Below are 26,944 nucleotides of genomic sequence, written 5' to 3'. Positions count from 1 at the left end.
CTATGGAATCATGAGAGATGTAGTTTGTCGAGGCACCAAAACTTTGGTAAAACCCCATAATATGGATATTACCACCTCAAGCTCTAAAGCAAGGGTCCTCAATTTTTTTAAACAGAGGGCCAGGTCACAGTACCACAAACTGCTGGAGGACAGGATTATAATTTGAAAAAAACACACGAATGAATTCCAATGCACACTGCACATATCTTATTTGTTGTGCAAAAACACTTAAAAACAGTACAATGATTAAAATGAAGAACAATTTTAACAAATATAAACTTATCAGTATTTCAATGGGAAGTGTGGGCCTGCTTTTGGCTGATGAGATAGGATTGTTGTTGTTGTGTGCTTCCAAGTCAATTCAGACTTAGGTTGACCCTGAGTGAGGGCCAGGTAAATGACCTTGGAGGGCCGTATCTGGCCCGCGGGCTCTAGCTTGAGGACCCCTGCTCTAAAGCATTGAGCCATGGCAGTTCAACTGGTGTAAAGATGCATTAACTGATTAGTCGCCTAATACCATCATCAGATAGGACTCTCCCTCCGCATGCCCCAAGGACCTCATATCACATTTACCACCCCCCAAGAAAGCTCAGGTTTTTTTTTCTTACCCTTCCCATTTTGTATTCAGTCTGTACCTAAATAACTTTGCGTCTGGTGGGATGGCTGGGAAGCAGGAAGGGTATGAAAAGAAGGGCTGAAACGCTATGGAGAGTTGGGGAGGGGGGAGAGAAGGGGTCTACATTGTTAATTGTAGCAATAATATGTTCCATGCTTATGTCTATGCTTGATGTTTTTATAGTTTTAAATGTTGTTTTCTAGTTATGTTATTGATTTGGATATGTGATCTTTTTGTATATATGTGAGGCATTGAATTTGCCATTTATCATATTGTAAACCGCTTTGAGTCTCCCCAGGGGTGAGAAAAGCGGTATAAAAATGCAGTGAATAATAATAATAATAATAATAATAATAATAATAATAAAAAATTCTGTATGTAGATGCTCTGTAAGTCTAAATCAGTGATGGGTCCCCAGGTGTTTTGGTCGACAACTCCGAGAAATCCCAGCCAGTTTACCAGCTGTTAGTATTTCTGGGAGTTGAAGGCCAAAACATTTGGAGACCCACAGGCTGAGAACCACTGGTCTAAATGGAGTTGTTATTGGCTGAAGGGAAGTAATTCTCTGGAGTTACAATCACGAGTAATCTTTAATGTTCACACCTCAGACCCTCTGCTTCCGTTTTAGAGAATTCACAAATGACCCTTAACAATGATTGAAGACCATGCAGCGATCCTTTGTATTTGATGGCGAAAAACCAAAAGACGACAGTACTCTTTCTGCTTACAAGTTTTATTTACATAGGAATTGTTACTAGTGGTCGTGGATGAAGGCTAAATCCCTTCTATTTACAATGTATATACACGTTTATACTTGGAAAGTAAGAAAACTGTACAAGAGAACCCAAAACAGAGGACATACACTGGAACCGAGTAAGTAAATACATATGGAAAAAACAGACACGTTTAACTTCAAATTGTATGCTGTAAGTAATATTAAAGTGTAGTTTTAAATCTGATAGTAACATAAGTATTACAATGTACGGCAAGCCAAATCTTTCAAACAGGTTCTGCAACTTCTTTGAACACATTACATGGCTGAAGCAGGTTCAGCCTCTTTCCTTTATTTTAATGCAATGATGATGTCAACTTCATTTGCACATATAGGGACCAAATACAAAAAAACCATAATGCAAATTTATTTACATTAATACTATCAAAATGGACTTAGAAAGAACAAGCATGAGCTGTTCAGAGAGTTTAGGAGGTATCCTCACCAATCTCCCTTCAGTCCAAAAGCCATTTTAAAATGTCTTGGAGTGTAAAAGGAAGCTGGCAAACTTCCATGTGTTGCCTTTACAGTATGATGCTGATAATAACAGATAATGGATTGACGGTATGCATTTGCAGGTATCCATTATTGTAGACGCCGTGGTTCAAAACTACTCAGCTTTGAATTTAAGTGAAAAAAGCTTTTTTATTTCCTATACAGGGACTAAACGTTCAATATTAACATTGCTTAAAATGTGCAAAAGGACTTGCCACTAGCTTATTAATTATACTAGTGTTTATAATCAAGTATAAGTCACTTTGATTTTTTAAAAAAATCATTTGATTTTCATGGAGTATAAATCCAAATTTTCCTGTAACCAAGCTGCCCACCGAGTACTTAAAAAAAGTTCTGGAAAACCATAATTTGTATATACAAGCACACTACCTAAAGAGTTTGCTTGACTACTGGCACCGTTAGACGTTTGCCAATGACTTGGGTGCGGCTTCATCCGTTCTGGATCAGATACATTCACTTAGCTGAAGAATGACACTGCAGTTTAAAAGGAGCTTAGTAAGACAAGACATAAAACCTCCTATGATCTGGCAAGGATGTCTACCGAAACATAACAAAGCAGAAACTTATTTGGTCCTAAGGATTTCACTGGTTCATTTTGGAGGTATATGTACCAAAAAATGTTTGGTTCAGGTAGCAGTTTTTGGGCCTTCCTTTCAACACCAGCCCTCCTCCCAAAAGTGCCTCTGCGGTAATCATTAAAAAAAGATATCCCTCGAGATTTTAAGTACCAACAAAAGTTATTACAAATTTTATTGCATTCATCTTTAAATATTAAATATGCATTAGCCATTTTCTCAGGTTCACACGTTTATTGTTTCGCTTCCTGTGAAAAGGAACCTTCCACAAAAAGCGCTTTAATACTGGCAGCAGGGCGAAGGCGGTCAAATTCCACCACTGCATTCAGTCAAATACTGTCTCTTCCTTAACTCTCCCAAGCTGTTTCTCCTTAGTGGTTTTTTCATTGAGAAGATGTCTACAATCCTTTGACAATCAAGTGGTTTCCTTAGTATTCCAATTAAAGGTGAAGTTAACTTTTTAGTGCTGGACTATGGTTCTTGTCTCCTTCTTTACTATCCTTCATTAACGAGGCAAACACCTGAAAAGTTGTTTTTAAAAAGAGAAGAGTTAAAATGAATCCCAATGTATTCTTTCTTTAACATTCAGTCCACCAATAACATAATTTAGACACTCTTTCCCACAAAGATGTTAAAAGGAATAAAAATAAAATGACTTAGGACTTATAAAATGCAAAAAAGGAGCATGAAACTATCCATTAATATAATTTAAAATAATGATTTGTCTAGTATGATTGTAAAACTCATAAAACTGTTTTGATGTACTTTTCAGAAATGCATCCCATTTTTTTCTAGATAGAGGTCCGCAGTGTAATCAATGGGTAGTACCATTCTGTTGTTGTTCATTCGTTCAGTCGTCTCCGACTCTTCGTGACCTCATAGACCAGCCCACACCAGAGCTCCCTGTCGGCCGTCACCACCCCCAGCTCCTTCAAGGTCAGTCCAGTCACTTCAAGGATGCCATTCATCCATTCATCTGCATCATGTTAATTCTGGCCCTTCCTGGATAGCTGAATTAACCAGGAACTATGGTTGGGTCTCTGGCATTGAAGCACAAAGTTCTCTCTGATCTCCTGTCTTTTTTTTTTCCACCTCTCACTAAATACTGTATATTCTCGAGTATAAGCCTGTTTTTCAGTCCTTTTTTTAGGCTGAAAAAGTCTCCCCCGGCTTATACTCGAGTCAAGGTTATTTATTAGTTTACTTTATTGTTGTTATTGTTTTACTTTATTATTGTTGTTATTACATTTATTATTTTACTCTATTTATTACTGTTATTGTTACATTTATTATTTTACTCTATTATTGTTATTGTTATATTTATTATTTTACTCTATTATTGTTATTATTACATTTATTATTTTATTCCATTATTATTATTATTATTATTACTACTACTACTACTACTACTACTACTATTTTACTCTATTTATTATTATTAGAAGGATACGTAAGCATATTTACATTGAAGAAGGTTAGAATAATGGTTGAATCAGAGTTGGACAGTCTTATGTTGAATTACAGTTTTATGTAAATATTCAAAAACATTTAACCAACTGATGCCTCAATTAATGTAATTTTATTGGTATCTATTTTTATTTTGAAATTCACCCGAAAATGCTGCATTTCCCACCCTTGGCTTATATTTGAGTCAATCCATTTCCTCAGTTTTTTGTGGTAAAATTAGGTTCCTCAGCTTACATTTGGGTCGGCTTATACACGAGTATATATGGTAATTGCTAAATGAGAATTTTGTGTGTGTGTGTGTCAGGAGAGACTTGAGAAACTGCAAGTTGCTTCTGGTGTGAGAGAATTGGCTGTCTGCAAGGACATTGCCCAGGGGAAGCCCGGATGTTTTACCATCCTGTAGGAGGCTTCTCTCATGTCCCCACATGAGAAGCTGGAGCTGAGAGATGGGAGCTCAGCCCACTCTCCGGATTCGAACCACAGACCTTTTGGTCAGCAGTCCTGCCGGCACAAGGGTTTACCCCATTGTGCCACTGAGGACGCCATGCTAAATGAGATAAACTGGGTCATATGCATTTCTAAAGACAGTTATAAATGTTGCTGGCGTTAGGCCCTGCTCCATTTACAACTGCCTTTGGAAATGAAGCAAACATGTTAAATCACTGCCAATAATGGATCAGGTTGAGGGTTAACAAACTCATTCCAGAAACAAAGAATGTGTTACTGGAAACACTATGTAACAAAATTTGAAAAATAATCAGTTCCTGGTTTGAAAGTGTTATTTCCTGTTTAATTGTGTGGTATTTATTTTGAAAGTAATTGTTCTACTCCAGAAACTTCATTGTTGTGGCTGCCACAAACTATGTTGAATTGGTTGAGACTCTCTGAGATATTCATTGAAAAACTATAGCAAAATGTGCTGCAGGATGGCCCGCCAAAACAAAGTTTTTGCAGTTTAATAAACTTTTCCCATGTTTTAATGACAGAACCAATTAGGAAATGACATTTATAATCCAGGAACAAAAATCGTGCTACATAGTGAAATGGACACATCTGCTTGGATAGAGGCATCTGTCTTGTACTACTAAACAAAACATCTTCACTGATCCACATTTTACACCAAAGGCTCCTTTCACTGCCTTAGGTTGGTGGTAAAATTATTTAACATGTTACCTTCTTTCAGCCCCACACCTTTCCGTCGGGATCCTCACCCAAGTATAAGCCGAGGGGGGATTTTTCAGCTTAAAAAAGGGTTGGAAAAACTAGGCTTATACTTGAGTATATAGAGTAATTCATTCATATCCTAATGCAGTGGTTCTCAACCTGGGGTCCCCAGATGTTTTGGGCCTTCAACTCCCAGAAATCCTAACAGCTGGTGAACTGGCTGGGATTTCTGGGAGTTGTAGGCAAACAACATCTGGGGACCCCAGGTTGAGAACCACTGTCCTAATGTTATGTATAATAACACTGAATATGGAGACAACCCCATTTTACTTATGATAAAATTAAATACATGCAGTCAAAAATATATAAAACTTACCTGAGCCCATTTTTTGTTACTATTCTGCATCTGTATGGATGTAATACATGTGAACAGCTTCTCCGATGTGATGTCCTCAGGCAGCTTTGTTAGAAATTGTGCTATATGAATGAAGTCCATCTGCAGGAGGATATCTTCATATAACCTTAGAATTCCTAACGCAGTTCTAAACAAAAATTCCTCTCCATCTCTACAAAAGACATCCCAGACTCGACAAGCCAGATCAAGGGGTAGTGATTTGCTGTACAAAGTGAAGATCCTGCATTTTGAAAGAATAAGCAGAGGCATAAGAGAATGAACTCTTTCGGCCTGGGAAACACACACAAGCAAGCATCTCATTCACACAAGCTATCTTGGTCTGATTTTAGCTGATTTCTCCTTTCCAATAGAGTGGCCCCTCAATACATGCAAAGTCAAAACAAATTGACATAAAATTGACCCAATTGGGTTGACTTCTCCATGGGTCACTGTGCTGGAAATATTCTGTGTTCCCTGCCAATTTGGGTGTTTAATATCCAGAAAGACTACAGTAGGCCACTATTTCTTTTTGGTTTTTTTGTTTGTTTTTTGTTTTTCTCTCTCTTTTTTTACTATTATTATGATTTTTTTTATATTTGTACTTGTTGTCTTCGTATTTGTATTTCAAGACTGTTCCACTTTGCTATTTCCCTTAAATTATTTTTAAGGGAAATGGCTGCCACAGCTCAGCCTCAAACACTCAAAATGATGGACATGCAACATACTTTGGGTTAATCTAACATTGTTGCTGAACACTGCTGCTCAGGCAGAAAAAGGTGAAGAGAGAGGAAGGGTTGCATCCTTTTCTCCATCTTGCCTCTGCCTTTGCACTGGGTCCTTAATTGAGACAGGTTGCTTTCCTTGCTCATCTCACCTCTGCCCCTCCCCCTTTTTATTCTTTTTCCTCAACCGTATTCCTTTCGCTATCAATACTTGTATAGATACTGATATTTTAAGATGAACAATGCAATTTACAAGCACAGTAATTGCAATCTCTCAAATTGATCTTTAGTTTTTTTTAATAGGTTTCCTCTATATATTTTTAAAAGGAGAGGAATAGATTTATAATATAATATAATTATAATATTATAATGTAATGCAATATAATATTGATAATAATAATATATTGTAATTATATATTAATATTACATGTAATATTACTAATAATATTACAATATAATTCTATAGTACAATATAGTAATATTTAATACTGATATTGTACTATGCTAATTATATAATATATTGTATGTATATATATCTTGTAAGCCGCTCTGAATCCCCTTCGGGGTGAGAAGGGCAGTACATAAATGTTGTAAATAAATGTGTTTATTGTATGCCCCTACATTTTCCTCTCAGGCTCAATAAAACTGAGGTCATGTTATTCCGGTACGTTCCTATGCTACTATGCTGATGGAGCTGATTTTGTGCCCACTTTAGGTAATGATGCCTTAAAACTGTTTTAGAGAAGTAAACCCTTCAGTTGCATTTCTCCACAGGTCGTAGCAAATCCATAATTTTGGTCTACCCTTGACTTATACACAAGGTCAATTTATAAATGCATATATACAAGTAAATACAAAATAGTAGCCTGGGACATTTTTAAAATAAAAGAGCAATTGTTTTTCTTAACATGTGATGAAGACAAGAACTTGTTTCCACTACCAAAACAAAGCTTTATTCTGCATCGGGGCAACTTAAACTCATGACCCTTTTCCACCCCAGAAATTTTGACATGGTCCCAGGTATATGTATAAAACAGACAAAAAATTAAACATTTACTGATAAATCGGCATTTGCAAGGCTTGCTAAACAGGCTGATTTCCCCTTCTTATACAGATTTCCCCTTCTTATAGAGATGAAGCATCTTCTAATGGAGTACAGATGAAGCATCCATAGTAAATGCTGCATAACAGATTCATGTAATGTCTAAAACAGCCACTAAGTGTGTTCGAAAAATCTTTCACTGTGGCCACATTTTTTGCTATCCCAACCCTTACCTAAGGGGATCCTATTTGGAGTCGGAACCCACCGTTGAAGAAGCAGTGATCTGCATAAAAATTCACAACTACTTCTCTCCCACCCACCTTGCTTCTACATCAGCAGGCTACTTTAGAAGGGTTAGGGAAGTATTCTACCAGTTCCTGATAAAATTAGAATCGCTTATAGATCTCTGTCTGTAAGTCCTGATCTCCTGGTGTAAATCCTGATTTACTGCAAGTAGTCCTTACCAATCTATCAAGTAAATATCTGGCGTAAGATTATAGGATTTGAAGTGATGAAACAATTTGGGTAGGTTTTCTTCAAAAAATACTTCAAACGCTGCAAAGTATTTCAACATCTATAAAAGAGAAAGAAAAAAACAAAAATAATTCAGTGGGGAAATTAAATGATACAGTTTTAATGCTTTCAGGAAATTGATGAACATGTTTTGGCGCTTTAAGTAAAAATAGCTACATATGTCACAGGAATGGAAAAGCAAGTCTTTATTATAGGCCTATATCACAAGTTATTATTACTATTATTTATTTACTATTATCCTGCTTTTCTCTACGAACAGGACTCAAAGCAGCAAACAAAATAATACATAAAACCATCATCCCACAACCTGACACATTTCATAAGTCACAAATTACATAAATATAAATAAGCATAAAAATAATCACATATATATATTTCATTAAAATCTCTACACCTCAGGCCACTGAGGTTAACTTCATATGTTAAAACGTTAAACTAAACACCTCAGAGCTCCAAGTCTTTGGCCCTATGAGACCAAAATAGTAACTGTTATGTGTTGTCGGGGAAGTCCTGCTTCCATAAAAAGGTTTTCACCTTGGAGTGGAAGTAAGGAGGCTGAATGTACCAATTTGGGGAGGGAGTTCCAGAGCTGTGGGGCCACCAGCAAAAAGGCCCTCTCTCTCGTTCCCACCAACCATACTTGTAATGGTGGTGACACCGAGAGGAGAGCCTCTCATGACAATCTCAGGGCTCATGTGGGGTGATAGAAGTAGATGCGTTCCCTCAAGTAGGCTGGGCCCGAACTGATAACAAAGGTTATTGTAGCAACAAATTTTGATAGAATGAGGGGATATAGCCCATGTGTTTGTAGATTGCGCCTCTGCAGCCTCCAGAGAATACTATTAATTTCAACACACAACTTATCATGCAAGAATGACAGCAGCAATATTTTTGTGTCTTGGTGTTGTGAGCATTCAAGTAGTTTTATGGCAATCCTATGGGACTTTCTCAGCAAGGTTTGTTTGGAGGGGATTTGCATTTGCCATCCTCTGAGGCTGTCAGCCAAGGTAAAATAGTGTGTGGTTTTTGTTTTGTTTTTTACAGCTGAGTGTACATTTGAACCCTGTTATTTAGAATCTGAGCTCAAAACTTAAGCCACTTCACCGCCAAGATGTACATAAAGAGGTGTATCCTTCTCCAGCTGCCAATGCAGCAGATCCAACAATGGTCTATTTAAAAATACATAATACAGTCAGTTGAAAATAAGAGTAAAAATACAAATGTCAAAAATACTTCAGAGGCAGAGGAAGGAAATGACAAAACCACCTCTGAGCATTTCGTAGCCAAAAGAAAACATAAAATTTGTGGGATCACCATAAGTCAAATGGTGACATAAAGATTGAGTTTTGCCATTTACTCTGTTGTGAACTGCTTTGAGTCCCCCCAGGGGTTGAGAAAAGCGGTATATAAATGAAATAAATAAATAATAAAGACAAATAGAGAGAACCGAGATCTAGAACATCCTTTCAACAGAGCAAGCACTTAGCAACAAAAAAAAACGCTGGGAAGGAGGGGCAGTGCTTCATGGCCATAATAATGCTGAATAGTAACACTGAATAGTAACACTGAATAGCCTCTATCTCTTGCCCTTACCATCATTTTTGGAGCCTCCACCTTTCCAAATGGGACACAGAAAGGGGCTTCTTCTAATTTTAGAAACTATTCAGCTTGAAAATGTAATTCCTTCCAATATCCTCAACCAAGGCCATTTAGGGATATAAAGATTTTCACCAGCTTTTTCGACTGCTTCTAGCAGCAACTGGCCAACTGTACAGATGCTACAAGATACATGAATCATAATGCCATTGGCACATATCCACCAGCCTCCCTGGAGGACTATTCTGCCTCAGCAAATACAGCTTCCAAGGATTCTTTTTTTAAAAATTGGAATTAGAGGAATCCAATATCAAAACATATGCTACTGTGCAGACACAGCTGACTCCCTTTCAGAAAAAGGTTTGCTGTAGGTTGGTCATCAGTCCACAGGAAAAGGAATGTAAAAATAACACATACTATACTAATTAAAACATGCATTCTGTTAAAGGATATCATAATTCTACTAGTATATTTGTTGATTGTATAATTCCAGAGTCACCCATGCACTTATGGTGGGTATGGATATAAAGCACTGTTTTTCATAGAATTATACTGCTAGACTAATATCCACCTGTTGCCCATGTAAAATGTGTTTGTTTTGGGGGGTTTTTTGTAGTAAGGACATATTTTAAGTGAAACAGTGATGGTAAATCAGAGAGGGGACATGTACCATGCTGTGATCCACACGGAAAAAGGCCAGCTGACATGGCTTGTTCAGGAGATTCGCGAAGGCAATAAAAGCATCTGCCTCTTCCAGGTTGAGAATAAGGACTGCAGCAATGAAGGACATTCCCTGGACCTTTATAAAACAAAACAGTGGTTAAACAAACCAAGAAAACATTGTCTGATAAGGCAACTGAATATCAGCAATGATACTACTCCATCTGGTATATATTAACACTGATAATTTAATAGTCAGAGCAATGATATATTGAAATATTAGTTCCACACTCGGCACATTCACAGGAATCATTGACATGACCAAAATTACTGATTGAAGAAGGGCGAGGTTTCCACTCGTGTGTTTAGGGAAAGATGTATATTGTCACGAGTGAAAAGAGCCCATCTCTTTTTTTAACAGCTACATTAGGAATGATTGAGAATACAGCCAGTTCTGTGAAGCTGCAGATCAGGAATTAATGTACTTATTGAGCCTGAACTCATTCCATTTATCTCAGCCATATTGTTTTATGATGTTGTTTTGACTGTGTTTGTTTTATATTTTATTTGATTGGTTTCATTGTGTTTCTGTTTTTATCTGTAATTTTTGGGCTTGTCCCTTGTAAGCCATCCTGAGTCCTTAGGGGAGACGGTGGCGGAGTATAAAAATAAAGTTATTATTATTATTTTACAAATTTTGATTATTCACAGATTTGATTAATACGTTCTGTCTAAGAATCTCAAGGTCCTCTAGAGTGATTCTGAAAGCTCAGACTGGATGACTTCTACAATGCCATATAATCCATATTATCAAAGCAGATACTGTGGATTTTATATGGCAGTGTAGCAGTGGCCTTAGATATCCCTAGAAAACACTAGTGATACATAGAAAGGTTAACCATAAAGTAATCCCAGAAAACTCAAAGATTTATAGAGATAGAGGTGTTCTCCTGGGTAAAAATAAGTTTTTAATTCAGTTTTCCCACTTTGACTATGCTCTCAATCTCTGCAAAAGTGGAAAGCCTACTGTGTTCATAAAGATATACAGAAGTAACAAAGATAGGATGTGCATGATTTTAGAATATAGCAGTACTCAGGGACTCTCTCCTTTTTCTTCTCTGGAGAAAATATTATTACGAAGCAGTATACCTCATCCCAAAGCAAGTGTTTATAATAGTACATCATTAGAACTCTGCCCTCCCTTCAAGATGGATTATTCTTAATACTACAGATACTAGTATTACCATCTAGTAATACACTACCATTAGATGTACCAGACTATTCTTCCTATTCTTCTCCCAGTATTTAATGGCCAAGTAATAACTTATAAGCATGTGGCTTGATATAACATTTATAGAAGTTCTATATGTGTTGTTGGTATTAAGATAATAATGCAACATCAAAGTATACTTACATATCCTACATCAGGTCTGTAACATGTATATGCTCCCAGGACACTGTGCAAAAGATCATGATAAGGGCCTCCCTAGAAGACAGTGGATAACAGAAGCGTATTTTAATACCAGAGAAAGAAATGTGGTTTTAAAACCAGAAGGATGCTCCCACAAAGACTTAGCATGTACTGGCATTTCTAATCTTACTACAACCCTTTAGTGCTGAATTATGCAAATGCTAAATTTCAAAAGTTGTAATAACTATTTAATAGCATTTTTGTGTGAGTTACCATAAATACCAATTGGTATCGCCAAGGAAAATAACAGACCCAATTCAGACAAAGTTAGCCAATGCAAATGTGAGTAAAACCGCTCCGGGTCACCTCTGGGCTGAGAGGGGTGGTAGATAAATATAGTAAATAAATAATAGAGCAATAGCTTTGGTGGGAAGGTAACAACACTCTATGCAGTCATGCTGGCCTCATGACCCTAGAGGTGTCTAGTATTTTTAGTATCTTAGTTTTATCTTGCACATGCGGCCCGCTCATTGTTATGTTATGTTATTTTACTGTGTATGATTTTGCTTTATCGTTTTTGTACTGATATGTTGCATGTATTTTACTGTGTTGTTATTGTGTTCTGGTTTTACTTTATTGTAATATGCTGGTGGGCTTGGCCTCATGTAAGCCGCCCCGAGTCCCCATTGGGGAGATGGTGGCGGGGTATTAAATAAAGATGATGATGATGATGATGATTATTATTATTATTATTACAGACAAGCTGGCTCTTCGGCTTAGAAATGGAGATGAGCACAACCATACAGTGTCTGACTTGACAAGATTTAATGTCAGGGAAAACCTTTACCTTTTACTATAGCACAATCTCATTTTGCATTTACTGCAGCAAATGAAGACACCAGGTTGTCACACATATTAATAAGAGAAATCCAGTCATAGGATCCATTATTTCGAATGACAAAATCCTCTCAAACCTGAGCGTCTGTGTCTTACCCACAAATAACTGAAACTTCCAAAACTCTATTGGCTAGATACACAAAGAGGGGAAATAGCACACTAGTTGTGCATCCAGGTTGTCCCTTGTCCTAATCTGAATAAATATAAAACACCCAGGACTTTCAGTTTTACTACAGACATAAGGGGAAGGTTATTTATTTATTTATTTATTTATGGCATTTATAGCCGCCCTTCTTACCCTGAAGGGGACTCGGATATATATACATACAATATATTGTACTAAACCATTTACATATAATACTAGCTGTGCCCTGCCACGCGTTGCTGTGGCCTATAGTAAAACTTATCAAAGTTGAGGTAGATATCTGGACTATTATGAAAGAGAGGTACCTACCTATTCCTTCCCCCTTTTCCTCCCCCTTTCTCTCCTTTCTTCCTTCTCTACCTCTTTCTTTCTTTCCTTCTTTCACTACTTGGTTTCATCCTTCTCTCTTTCCTTCATTCCCTCCCCCTTTCTTTCTTTGCCTTTCTTCCCTCCCTGTTTGCTTCCTCCTTTCAGGGTCTAATAGGAATAATAGCATAATAATAATAGAAATAACAACCTTTACCCACCACGTGTTGCTGTGGCCAACCTTCCCTCTTTCTCTCCTTCTTTCCCTCCTTCCTTTCCTCCCATCTTTCCTTCTCCTCTTCCTTCTCTATCTCTTTCCTTCCTTCCCCCTTTTTCTTTCTCTTCTGGTGTCTTTTCTTCCTTCTCTCTTTCCTTCTTTCCTTCTCTCCCTCTTTCTCTACATCTTCCCCCTTCCTTCACTCCCTCTTTCCTTCCTTCATTCCCTTTTTTCTTCTCTCCTTCCTTTTTGTGCGGCGGCGGGGGGAGTGGGGTTGTGTGTGTGTGCGGCGGCGGGGGGGGGGGGGGGGGTGATGGAGCGTGGGGTTGCGTGTGTGCGGCGGCGGGGGAGTGATGGAGCGTGAGGTTGCGTGTGTGTGTGCGGCGGCGGGGGGAGTGATGGAGCGTGGGGTTGCGTGTGTGTGTGCAGCGGCAGGGGAGTGATGGAGCTTGGGGTTGCATGTGTGTGTGCGGCGGCGGGGGAATGATGGAGCGTGGGGTTGTGTGCGTGCGTGTGGCGGCGGGGGAGTGGGGTTGCGTGTGTGTGTGCGGCGGCGGGGGGAGTGATGGAGAGTGGGGTTGCGTGTGTGTGTGCGGCAACGGGGGGAGTGATGGAGCATGGGGTTGCGTGTGTGTGTGCGGCAGCGGGGGAGTGGGGTTGCGTGTGTGTGTGCGGCAGCGGGGGGAGTGATGGAGCGTGGGGTTGCGTCTGTGTGTGCAGCGGCGGGGAGTGATGGAGCGTGGGGTTGCGAGTGTGCGTGCGGCGGCGGGGGGAGTGATGGAGCGTGGGGTTGTGTGTGTGCGTGCGGCAGGGTGTGTGTGTGTGCGGGAAGCGGCGCAGCGGGGCTTGGAGTGGGCATGGCTTCCGCAGAGGGAACATTGGGCGGAAGGCTGTGTGCGCGCGCCAGGGAACTTGCGTCTGGGCGCCAATGCGCATGCTCAGTTGTTTTGCCGTTTTGTGAGTGTGTTGTTTTTCATTTTGAGTAGATATGTTTGTACCTTGTGGGTTGTGTTATGGGCATGGGAATTTTGGTTAAGTTTCGTTGGTTTTTTTTAGTTTTGTTGTTTTGCCGTTTTGTGAGTGTGTTGTTGTGTTGTTTTTCATTTTGAGTAGATATGTTTGTACCTTGTGGGTTGTGTTATGGGCATGGGAATTTTGGTTAAGTTTCGTTGGGGGTTTTTAGAGTTTTGCTGTCCCGTTGAACCAACCTAACAGATTTATATATATAGATAAAATATATAATTATAATATTGTATTATTATTACTAGTATTATATTGTATTACATTATAATATTATAGATATTATATGTATATACAATATATTATATTATATATTATTTGTAAAGCACAGGAGACAAGGTGGAACTGTCTTCTGCCCCCCTCTATCTTCACTCTGGACCAGAGAAGCAGTTGGTGCCAGGGAAGGGGGGCGGTCCCAACCGATGACATAGACAGAAGACAAGATGGAACTGTCTTCTGCCCCCCTCTCTCTTCACTCTGGACCAGAGAAGCAGTTGGTGCTGGGGGAAGGGGGGGGCTCCCAACCAATGACATAGACAGAAGACAAGATAGAACTGTCTTCTGCCTCCCTCTCTCTTCACTCTGGACCAGAGAAGCAGTTGGTGCCGGGGGAAGGGGGGGGCTCCCAACCGATGACATAGACAGAAGACAAGATGGAACTGTCTTCTGCTCCCCTCTATCTTCACTCTGGACCACTCTGGTACCGGGATGAGTGCCGGGGGGGGGGGGCTTCTATTATGCTTCCTTGTAACCAATCCCTTCACCATCCTAAAAAGCGGGAGTTTCTTTGGGGTGGGAATTGCTACTGATTACTTTGCACAAGCTCTGAGACTTTATGTTATGTCATTATACAGTTCCAAACCCAACTATAGAGCCATTCAAGCTTGAATGAAGTTTTCCTTTCAACTTATGTAAACAGGTGTTTAATTATCTCACATATTTGATCATGTGTTTGTACTGTCCTTAACTAAAGGCATACTCTTGCACTTTAAATTACTTCCTTGAATTCTGTTTAATGGTATCCCAATATCTGAGTTTTAAAAATGTTTTCTTTTGAGAAAGCAAACACCTAACAATTGTTGCCTTGTATAAAAGTTCTCCTTTTTGCTCAAGCCACCAAACAGCTGACTTGCAGAAAACCCCTTTCCCTGCTGCCAACTCAGAGCCAGAATCCTTTCCAGCTAAACAGGTGATCTTGGGTTGCAGTCATGCCACACCCCAGAAAGAATAGCTCAGGACAAAACATGCTGCACTTGCTCAGTGTGGGAATGCAATGACGTTGCCTACGGTAGCTGCTTTACATATCTCCCCTTCTTCTTTGCAGGGAAACACATAAATCAAACCCAACTCACCAGCCTGGAAACTACTAGTATCATCTGCTGGTCCCCCCAACAGATCCAGCCCAGAGCAAAAGACAAAGAGCTAATTAATCTACTGCAGTGTCATCTGTTCTGTGCTGAATTGCTTAAAAGGGGGAGGTACGTCTCCTGTTTAACAATATGCCAAACCTGACACCGTTCCCAGAACGATGACTAAGAATGTGTCATAGAAATAACTTATTTCAAAAAGCAGGACAATATAAAATTATGTAGCTGTGTTCATACAGGCTATGCAGCAGTCTTTTTTATTTTTTAAGTAAACATCAGCCAAAGGAGCAGATTCCCAGGTTAGTTTAGTGTTTACACCTTATTTAATTTTTCTGGTTATTTAATATTTCATGTTTATTTTACTTAAGTGATATTTGTCTTTACTGTTCGAATGTAGCACAAATCCTATGTAAAATCATACTACATATTTTTGACATTAATATTGAAATCTGAAATATATACAGAAAGTCTTTACTTTCTGTATATATTTCTGTATATATACATATACACACACACATATATATGAAAGCATCATTGACAATTTGTATTTCTGGAAAAGCTTTAAGGGACCCATTTGGTTATAGCGATTATTGTGGCAAAATAGCTTAATGTTTTAAACATGTTTATCTCTTAATGCAGCAAAAAAATACCTTCTGGAAAATGTAGAGGGATGGAAATGTGCGGGATATATCCAATTTTATTAGTTCCAAACTAGCCTCACGATCAGAAACTGATACGCCAGCATCTGCAGAGATTAAAGCATACAGATTGACAGATATTTTTGTAGACCGGTTAATTCAATATCTTAAGGCTGAGTCAATCTCATACACAGTTTGATGAGGTATTTCAAATCAATCTTGGGTTCATTCCACAGTGAAGGCTAATTTACTAAAAGCAAAGCAATATATTCTATAAGTCGGCAGTGACAAGCTCAAAAGAGCAAGGCTGTGTCGCCAGTAGGATCTTATTTTGTTTCCTCATGCTTCTGTTTTGTTTCCCCTACATATCCATGCTTATTTATAGGACAAGAGGTAGCAAGCAAAGGCAATGTCACCCTTACTAGTATGGAAAAGAGTTACTGGATTTCCCAGCTTGCCCTTCCCTTTCTCCACTCTGCATCCTCATTTAATCGAGACTACACCCACCCACCCACACACTATTTCACATTGCAAAACCCCGTGAATCCTTTTTGCAACCTTTTGGCTAGCACGAAAAGCAAACTCAGCCATTCTCTCTTACAGAAAATCTACTTATTTTTTTGTGTTCCTCTGTAGAACCGGATTCAGCAGACACTGAATATTTATGTATTAAGTGTATGGCTACTTTTAAAACCCAAGTCAAAGTTAACTTTATAAGAGCAGTTCTGTAGATACTCAAGACTGATTTGCACCAGCTTAGTTAGACAATCTTAACACTCCTCCATCCCTGCCTATAAAGAGGAGCTGACTTATGGATTGGTAATGGCTAGTCTCATGCATTCTTAGCATTATCCTGCCAGCGAGGATGCTTCTTCCCAATTTTTCTCACTGTTCCTGAAAACGCAAACAGGTCTGTTATGCAGACATGTACATTCCAAGTGAACAGGGTAGCTGAGAATCATGACAGAGGTTTATACTGGGAGAGGCTATGTTTTCCATCATTTTTATGTTTTCCCTCATTTTAATCACACTAGCCAGACTGTTCTGTCTAGTTTCATTTGCAATATCCAAAAATGGCATTGTTTCTATGCAGCTATGTAAGCTAATATTTAACACACCCGTTGAGCTTGGGATAAAAAGAACTCAAAAGTCTAATCCTTTCACTTTGATCACTTCTATATTATTTAAGCTACAGGACTATACCCTATATCAGGAAAATATAAAATTTTACATTGGATTCTGGTTGGAAAAACACATTAATAGTAGCTGAAAAGGGCCCCCCTGGTGTCGCAGCGGGTTAAACCACTAAGTTGCTGTACTTGCTGACTGGAAGGTTGCTGGTTCAAATCCGGGGAGCGGGGTGAGCTCCTGCTGTTAGACCCAGCTTCTGCCAACTTAGCAGTTTGAAAACATGCAAATGTACATGAATAGAATATCTTCATTCGTGTCCAGTTCTATTCTATTCATGTACATGACAACTGCCGCTAGAATAAACTATGCGAAATATTGGAAGCAGAAGGAAGTACCGGAGAAGGATCAATGGATAAAAAAGTTAAATGAAATGAAAGACATGACAAACAAACTAACTAACTGGATACAGGTGGATGAATATATAGAAAAGAGACATAAAGAACTATAACTGGGAATATTATATAATTATGAATTATTGAAGTGGTCAATTAGACATCAGGAAGATTATATAGACAACAAAACTGAAACCCGTACAGAATTAAAAGGAAGTCACTAACCTTTTTACCTCCCCCCCCCCCTTTTTTTTGGACATATACATCTTTTTCTACACCTTAGTTTTTTTAGATTTTTCCTTTTTTTAGATAAACATTTCTATCTCTCTATGTTCCTACTTTTCTTGAAAACACTATGTTCCCCCTCTTTACTTGGTTACTATATTTTTACTTTATATCAATAAAAAATATTTTTTTAAAAAGAAAACATGCAAATGTGAGTAGATCAATAGGTACTGCTTCTGCGGGAAGTTAACGACAGTCCATGCAGTCATGCTGGCCACATGACCTTGGAGGTGTCTACAGACAACGGCGGCTTTTCGGCTTAGAAATAGAGATGAGCACTACTCCCCAGAGTCAGACACGACCAGACTTAATGTCAGGGGGAACCTTTACTTTTACTTTAGTAGCTGAAAATTCTTTTAAGTAATGTAAAACAGACATGAAATGATAGCTGTCACTGCAACATACCTTCTGTATCATTCTCAGCAGCAGTCCCTCCAAATGTCTTCCATCGCTCCTTAGCTCTAGATAAGAAAATTTCATAGAGTTCTGCAAAACACAGAAGGTAGAAGACAAAAAGGCAAACTTATAATGTGCTGTAGTAGAATCCTGTGGTTTTCACAGCATAACTGATTTTGAGTGTACAAATTCCAATTTAAACTTAAAAGCTGAAACCATCATAATTGGTCCAATTTTCAATCCACTTGTTAGGAAACAATGAAATTAAGTGGTGATTTCAAAACTAGGAGGGAGAGTGTTTGTTGGGTTTCTTCCCTGGATTGCACAAATCTTTGTGTCATCAGATTTCCAGTCCTCAATGAGTCACTAGCCTAGAGGTAGGACCAAGCTCAGGGATTCCCTTTCCCACATTCCTATGCATGTTTTTCTAAAGGGCTTTGTCTTTGTCTTTAATGCTAGTCACTGTCTCCTCCCCTGTGATGACATAGTAATAGAATTCTGTGAGGTAACTTCCTTTTAAGTTTAAACCGCTCCGGAAAGGACGCCATTGTTTCTTCTGCTTTTCTTCCTGCGAATATGCATTTTGCCTCTCTGTAGGAAAAATGTAGCTGCATGAACTTTTTATATTTTATCTGCTTTAGAAGATTAGATTTAGCAAGATAGTTAGCTCCAAGACTTTTCTAACAAGGATGTATTTTTTTTTACTTTAATCAATTTTTTTGAACCTAAAGTTCTGACTCTGCAATCCTCTGCTATCCTAAAGATTAAAAGGCTATTCCTCCTCCCCACACGTATGTTTCTGCAGGTTATGGAATTTACTCCTGGTACTCTGGTATATTTTGATGGACTTACCCTAACTGAGGGTTATTTTTTAGCCTAACAGCCTAATAGCGAATATGCATTTTGCCTCTCTGTAGGCAAAATGTAGCTGCATGGACTTTTTACCTTTTACCTTTTTTAGAAGATTAGATTTAGCAAGATAGTTAGCTCCAAGACTTTTCTAACAAGGATGTATTTTTTTACTTTAATATTTTTTGAACCTAAAGTTCTGAATCTGCAATCCTATACCATCTTAAAGATTACAAGGCTATATTTTGATGGAACTACCCTAAGTGAGGGTTATTTTTTAACCTAACAGCTCAGATTCCCCAACGGTTTTGGATAGCAGACAGTACAACAAAAATGTGCTGTTATTTTATCTGAGCACATAGCAAATTCTATATATGCATAATGATATAGAAAATACATAGAACACATTCTTATAATTCACATGGTTTTCTAGTTCATCAGCCTATTGTGATTTTTACTGAAAATGGAGGAACTGAAAATACAATGGACTAATTTTATGATTAAAGACTATCTCTTTATATATCTGTGTGTAAGTGTGAGAAAAAGAGAGATCAATAGAATACTTGAATTAAAATTTTCAGAAAGCAACATCTACTGCATATGCATGGTTTGCTTATTCATATATACATGGGGTTCATGGAAGGAGAGACAGGCAGATAAAATACAGTAAAAAATCAGGATACAAATTATTTAATAGCTTTATTTTAAGATGTGCATTAAGGATTGCTTCTTCGTGTCTCATGAAATGAAATGAAAGTATTGTTATTGCAGTTTTGAAACCCAAAACAACCTTGCTTCATTAACAGGAAAACCAACACACAAACCAGCACAGATTGCTTCATATTCACAGAACACCATTCCTCTCAAATAAAATTTGAATGTTTCCACACCTACCAGGAGTGATATTCAGTTCATTTCCTACGGCGAGACTCCAAACTTTTCCTCGAACACTGGGAGGCAACCCTTGCCACCAAAGCTCTCGAACTCTTCTTGTGGAACGCCTACAAAGAAGGGGAAGAAGTGTATTTCTGTCAACCCAACTGTGCTATTGTTGTAGAGGAAAACTAGCCAATCTAGCACTAAGTAGTTGCTAAGCAATGTCTGAATTGGGGTGTTGTGTGGTCTGTATGGCCATGTTCTAGCTACATTTAATTCTCTCTGAATGACTGAAAGCAGCCAATCCCAGCAAAGAAAACTTTGTGATGGGAGGCACTTCTGTGAGTACAGTAGAATAAGTTTTTAAGAAGGAATTCAAGGTGACAGTTAAAGGATTCAGTTGTGGGAGTTGGAGGGGAAGTAATGTGTACTGGGTGACTGAACAGAATGAAGGAAAAGGTCTGACACAACTTGGATTAAATATTATGATGATATGCTTGGAACTAAGCACTGGAATATGACAGAGCAATGCCTGGATGTTTTACCATCCTGTGGGAGGTTTCTCTCATGTCCCGATAAGGGAAGCTGGAGCGGACAGATGGGAGCTCACCCCATCTCCTGGAGTCGAGCAGCCGATCTTCAGGTCAGCACTCCAGCCTGCACAAGGGTTTAACCCAGGGGTCATCAAACTTTTTAAACAGAGGGCCAGGTCACAGTCTGTCAAACTGTTGGAGGGCCGGATTATAATTTGAAAATAAAATAAAAGAATGAATTCCTATGCACACTGCACATATCTTATTTGTAGTGCAAAAACACTTAAAACAATACAATAATTAAAATGAAGAACAATTTTAACAAATATAAACTTATTAGTATTTCAGTGGGAAGTGCAGGCCTCCTTTTGGCTGATGAGATAGGATTGTTGTTGTTGTTGAGTGCTTTCAAGTCATTTCAGACTTAGGTTGACCCTGAGCGAGGGCCGGGTAAATGACCTTGGAGGGCCATATCTGGTCCCCGGGCTTTATTTTGAGGACCCCTGGTTTAATCCATTGTGCCACAGCAGCTCCTGATGCTTAGCATCAAAGGAACTATAGCTGACCCTTCAAATGTGTGGATTTCACTTTTGTGGATTTGGTTAGCCACTAATTTGGAATGTCTACATCCTTTAGCACAGCTATATGGTCAACTTCAACCACCGAGTTGCACTGGAGAAGCAAGAGATTCCTAGAGAAATGTTTTCTTGTGTGCATTTTTTAATTCACAGGTTTTTTTTTCCATTTTTGCAGAGGGCTTGAGCTCCTAATCCCAGCATACTCGAATCACTGATTGTAATTGTAAAATCATTTTGTCTACACCAAGGTCATCTTGAAGTATACAACTCAAATCCAAAGAGGGACTGACGTGAGGACCATAGGCCAGGAACTGTGGGGCCAGCTTAGATGGGCCTATGTAACACCAACATTTTAGTTGTCATTCCTGTTTTAGTTGACTATGCAGTTTTAAAAATACAGAATATCAGCAGACATTGACTACATGTCATCGGAAGCTAGCGTCTTTCCTATAGGATTAAAACTAAATGCTTCCTATTGAGCCTGAATTCAGGACAGCAAGCATAGGGTTGCCAATAGGGTAAGCAGTAACAATAGTGCCCCACCACATGGTATTTCCAAACAACACAGTACTTTGGGGGGTGGGGGGAGTAATTCTAGACCACAATCATCCCAAAGACTTCACCAAAATGGAGACACACAACACTTTTGGGGGAAACAAAAGATTGTGTTAAGCTTATATTACTAAGTCTTCTATACTTACATGCTCTCCCAATTAGGCAGGATTTCATTGACCCAAATCACCATTGCACTAGCAATATTCTCTTCTTGTTTGAAGCGTTCTTTCATTATTTTCTTTCTTCTGTGTGCTTCTTTAATTTCTATTAAAATCAGAAGTTTAAATGCAATGTGACTTCTAAAACTTTGCACTGATGCAGCAAAAGTTATATCATTATAGAGTAGGGATTATTGAATGCAAGTCACTTGCAAATGTATTTACATCTCACACTGTGAAGGTTAGTCTTAAAAAGAATATTCGGCTCCCTCTACAGCTATATCCACCACCCCCACCACCCCTTATTCCAGCTAATTATATATTTGTTGCAGTGTTATAATCTCTTTGTACTACCACTTTTGAAAGACATAATGACTGTTTACAGCAATGAAAACTAATTAAATCACCACAGTCTCAGTTTATTTTTCCCCAGAATGCTTACTAAATTCCTGAAATTGCTTTATAGAAACTTTGAAGAAAAGAAATAGTATAATATACATAGTTACGGGAAAACATGTTCTTTGAACAGGATTTTGTTGAAGGCTTTCATAAGAATCTACTTAGAGCATGAACCACAACAAAACACATTAGATTAAATTCCACTGGAAGTCAAAGAGATTTCAAAACACTGATGAGTGTCATTCAATCATAGAGGATTTTCAGTAAGTAAAAGAGAATCAATGATTCATTGCAGCAGGAAGCTGAAAACTGATTTCATTTACAATAAAGAGTGTTACAAAATAGAGGGTATAGTTGTTGTTACATGCCTACAAGTCATTTCATAATTACGACAGTCCTAAAATGAGCTATGGGAACCCCTTATCTTTCTCTGAGGCCAAGAGAGTGTGACTTGACTAAAGTCACCCTATAGGCCACATAGATATTCAGACCCTAATCTCCTGGAGCCACCCTTAGTCCCTTCGGGGAGAGAGGGTGGGTTAAAATAAATTATTATTATTATTGTTATTATTATTATTATTATCATCATCATCCAACATTCAATCAATGACACCGGGATATATAATTGTGCTAGGCCCAACTACATAAATAAAATGTTTTGAGGCTTTTTAAAAACTAGCACATTTATTACAGCATAAACTTGCATGAAATAGAGTCCATTTCTGAGTCTGGCAAGTCTTTATAGTGGGGCAAGGGAGGGAATTAAATGAGGTTAGATGGCAATAAAATCTGACATGTAAAGGCCAAATTTTTGAATCACAGATTTTAAAATTAAAAAATGAATAAAGACTATAAAGAAGTGACTAGTGGTATGCGAGTGGAGTGCCGCAGGGTTCCATCCTGGGCCTGGTTCTGTTCAACATCTTTATTAATGACTTCGATGAAGGGTTAGAAGGCATGATCATCAAGTTTGCAGATGACACCAAATTGAGAGGGATAGCCAATACTTCAGAAGGCAGGAGCAGAATTCAAAACTATCTTAACAGATTAGAGAGATGATTGGGCAAAATTAACAAAATGAAGTTCAAAAGGGACAAATGCAAGATACTCCACTTACTCAGAAAAAAATGAAATGCAAAGATACAGAATGGGAGCTGCCTGGCTCGATAGCAGTACATGTGAAAAAGATCTTGTGGACAACAAGTTAAACATGAGCCAACAATGTGATGCAGCAGCTACAAAATCCAATGGGATTTTGTCCTGCATAAATAGGGGTCAAGTATCTAGATCCAGGGAAGTCATGCTACCCTCTATTCTGCCTTGGTCAGACCACACCTGGAATACTGTGTCCAATTCTGAGCATCGCAATTGAAGGGAGATGTTGACAAACTTTAATGTGTCCAGAGGAGGGCGACTAAAATGATCAAGAATCTGGAGAACAACTATGAGGAGTGGTTAAAAGAGCTGGGCATGTTTAGCCTGCAGAAGAGAAGGCTGCGAGGAAACATGATTTCCATGTATAAAAACAGAGGCTGGATGGCCATCTGTCAGGGATGCTTTGAGTGCAATTTTCCTGTTTCTTGAACTGGATGGCCCATGAGGTCTCTTCCAACTCTATGATTCTAGAATTATGTTTGCATTTCATATCGTCTTTATTATTTCTTCTCTACAGTCGTATGTATATACTTGCCAACTGAGAATAATACTAAATAATATGGCGGATGAAATTTACTTCAGTCCATAAAAGCTAATTCCATTTCAAAAATCTGTTTCTATTTGTTACGATATATATATATATAGAGAGAGAGAGAGAGAGAGAGAGAGAGAGAGAGAGAGAGAGAGCTAGCTTAAAAACATACAATGTGCTATTCCATCAGAACATTATACAATTATGGAAAAGTCTATACTTTCAAACACATCAGTGCACAGATGCACAAGGTGTAACACTCAAGCTGCAGTCAAACACATTCTCTGATCTCTTATCTAACTATGGAAATGTTTGCTTCACAGAAAACTGCATTACTATAAGTTTCAAGGTTGTTTCAAATGCAACTGGCTTTGTACACAATTATCTCTTTTATGTATCATGGGCATCCAATGAACTGAATGCAGCCCACCAGCATTTCAGTACCCTGGACTACTAAAACAAATAAATAATAGTTTATCTAAAATGCCAACAAAATATATGCTAAGTGGAGTGCATTTGGCACTGCTTGTCGTGAACTGTGAAGGAATAATAGAGGAGGAAATGACTAAACCTAAGTAGATCATTCCTGAAAAATGTGTATATCATCTCATAATTTTTTTATTACAGGAAGAACACTACTCAGGCAGAGAATAAAATTGTGTTGAACTAAGCTGCTCAGAGTTTGGTTACAGAGTTTGACATCTTCACATGATACAAGGTAGGCTGAGTGGAGTTCAAAAACATTAAGCAATTCAATATTCACAGCTAAATATTGTTACCAACTGCTAACAGGCTTTGGAGCAGGCAAATAAATAAATCCGTTATAAGATCTAAAATTTAGGTCTATGAACTCTCACATAATCTTGATGTAAGGAGGTTACTACTGTTCAGTTGGCGAAAGAATCCACTGAAGTATTTGGCTGCCCCGAGAAAAGCTGCTAAAAGGTTAGGAGGAAATGATCGCCTTTTTCACGTAGAATACTTACTGGTTCCAGAAAAAAGTGTACGCCTAAATTGTGGTTCTTCCTAGGAAATACAAACTAGCACGCTTCTCTTGCAGTTTCTTTGACCAGTGCAAACACTATTTCCTCATTTTCCTTTTCAGTTCATGACATTAGAAAAATGTAAAAATTGAGGTAATATCTGGAAAACGCTGAATTTAAAATCAACTTTAATATTTGTGAAACAATCCCTTTAGCCCAGGATCATCTCTATTCTACTGTTATGTTCTCAGACATGTCCCAAATAATATGCCTAAACATAATATTATTATGACTGTTAAGGGTTGCCATACCTCTCTTTTTGGCTTCTGCCACCATTTCATCATATTCTTGTCTATGACGTAAAGCCTCTTCTACAGATTTAGCAGGAAGATTCCTAAAAAGAAACTGCAATAAATACAAATGTAGCTGATTTCCCAAGTAACGGGAAATAATATGCGTAGCCTATTTATTCCCAACAATGTTCACTTCTGAGTCAGACAGGTTACTCCATAACCAGTTTTGCAAAAGAAGAACTTTTCAAGATGCAGGCAAATTATAAATATGGGGAATAGAAAGCACACTGACCAGAATATACCAAATCCTTACAATTTGCTTCTGTGCACAATTCATGGTGCTGGTTTTGACCTGAAAAGTTCTATATACCCTGAAGACAAGGATATCTGAAGGACTATGTGAATAAATGAAGGAACTTAAAAGAACACCAAACAAAATTTTATCAGTTCAACCATCCTTGTCTGCTTTCCCTTGTCTGAAGTTTGAGCATTGTATGGAACCTGTGTGGCATTTTCAAGACAGGAAATCTTAAAACAAGTATTTCTCTAAAGTTAGAAGGGTAACAACAGTCTACATGAAACTGCAACAACACTGTGATTTGTCATAGAGATGCTTCCTTGGTGGCAACTACCACTTGCTTTAAACAAGCAGAAACTTGTATATTTAGTGATCCTGGTATTTATAAAACTGTTGGCAAACATTGGTTACCAGAATTAACATAGCAGAAATTAGTTTTAAGAAATGTATGTCTACTTCCTGCTTTACTTAATCTACTTTACTTAACTACAAGCGGCTGTAATTTTGAGACCTCATTTTCCATCGGTTCAAAGCCAGCACATTTTTGTTGTTGTTCATTTATTCAGTTGTTTCCGACTCTTCGTGACTCATGGACCAGCCCACGCCAGAGCTCCCTGTCAGCTGTCACCACCCCCAGCTCTTTCAAAGTCAATCCAGTTACTTCAAGGATGCCATCCATCCATCTTGCCCTTGGTCGGCCCCTTTTCCTTTTTCCTTCCGTTTTCGCCAGCATAATTGTCTTCTCGAAGCTTTCAATTCTTCTCATGATGTGGCCAAAGTACTTCATCTTTGCCTCTACTATCCTTCCCTCCAATGAGCAGTCGGGCTTTATTTCCTGAAGTATGGACTGGTTGGATCTTCTGGCGGTCCAAGGCCAGAAATTTTCAGAACTTTCCTCCAACACCACAGTTTAAAAGCATCTATCTTCCTTCGCTCAGCCTTCCCTAAGGCCCAGCTTTCACATCCATAGGTGACTATGGGGAATACCATTGCTTAACTATGCGTATCTTCGTTGCCAGTGTGATGTCTCTACTCTTCACTATTTTATTGAGATTGGACATTGCTCTCCTCCCAAGAACTAAACGTCTCCTGATTTCCTGACTGCAGTCTTCAGCCAGCACATATTAATGAACACCACAGATGTGAGAGTTCAATGATATAGTTTAAGAAATTCAGTTGCTTCCACACAGGCATTTAACCCACACACTACCCAGCACATATTCATTTTCTAAATAAACACAGTGATACTCAACAATCCCAAAGCAGATGTATACAAAACAACACATGAAAGATTTGAGTGCCCCATACCCAGCAGCACGATGAGTATTGTTGTAAATATATATATTGTAAACATATTCAACAACTCCAGTGGCATAAGCACCAAATTTATATCATTACCTCAGAAAGACATTTAAGTATGCACAATACCTAGAATATATTTGAAGTATTATCTTACTCTCTAACATGAAATT

The 26,944-nt window shown here is 38.4% G+C and overlaps 1 protein-coding gene across 2 annotated transcripts in view; it reads right to left on the bottom strand.

Moving 5' to 3' along the window:
- Positions 1–1,331: 1,331 nt before the first annotated feature.
- The window catches only part of TBC1D12 (TBC1 domain family member 12), a 62,055-nt gene continuing 36,442 nt past the window's right edge, over positions 1,332–26,944 (bottom strand). For both annotated transcript variants that reach the window (XM_060768735.2, XM_060768736.2), the window contains 10 exons: positions 25,193–25,275; positions 21,801–21,918; positions 20,007–20,113; positions 18,273–18,353; positions 16,072–16,166; positions 11,473–11,544; positions 10,069–10,197; positions 7,733–7,842; positions 5,487–5,745; positions 1,332–3,000 (listed from right to left, as the gene is read on the bottom strand). In XM_060768735.2, the coding sequence (XP_060624718.2) occupies positions 2,932–3,000; positions 5,487–5,745; positions 7,733–7,842; positions 10,069–10,197; positions 11,473–11,544; positions 16,072–16,166; positions 18,273–18,353; positions 20,007–20,113; positions 21,801–21,918; positions 25,193–25,275 (1,123 nt within the window). In that variant the 3' untranslated portion in view covers positions 1,332–2,931. The remainder of the gene's footprint in view (positions 3,001–5,486; positions 5,746–7,732; positions 7,843–10,068; positions 10,198–11,472; positions 11,545–16,071; positions 16,167–18,272; positions 18,354–20,006; positions 20,114–21,800; positions 21,919–25,192; positions 25,276–26,944) is intronic.

This window comes from Anolis sagrei, chromosome 3 (genome assembly GCF_037176765.1).
Source record: "Anolis sagrei isolate rAnoSag1 chromosome 3, rAnoSag1.mat, whole genome shotgun sequence".
Classification (NCBI taxonomy): domain Eukaryota; kingdom Metazoa; phylum Chordata; class Lepidosauria; order Squamata; family Dactyloidae; genus Anolis; species Anolis sagrei.
This window is presented reverse-complemented; position numbering and strand designations above follow the sequence as displayed.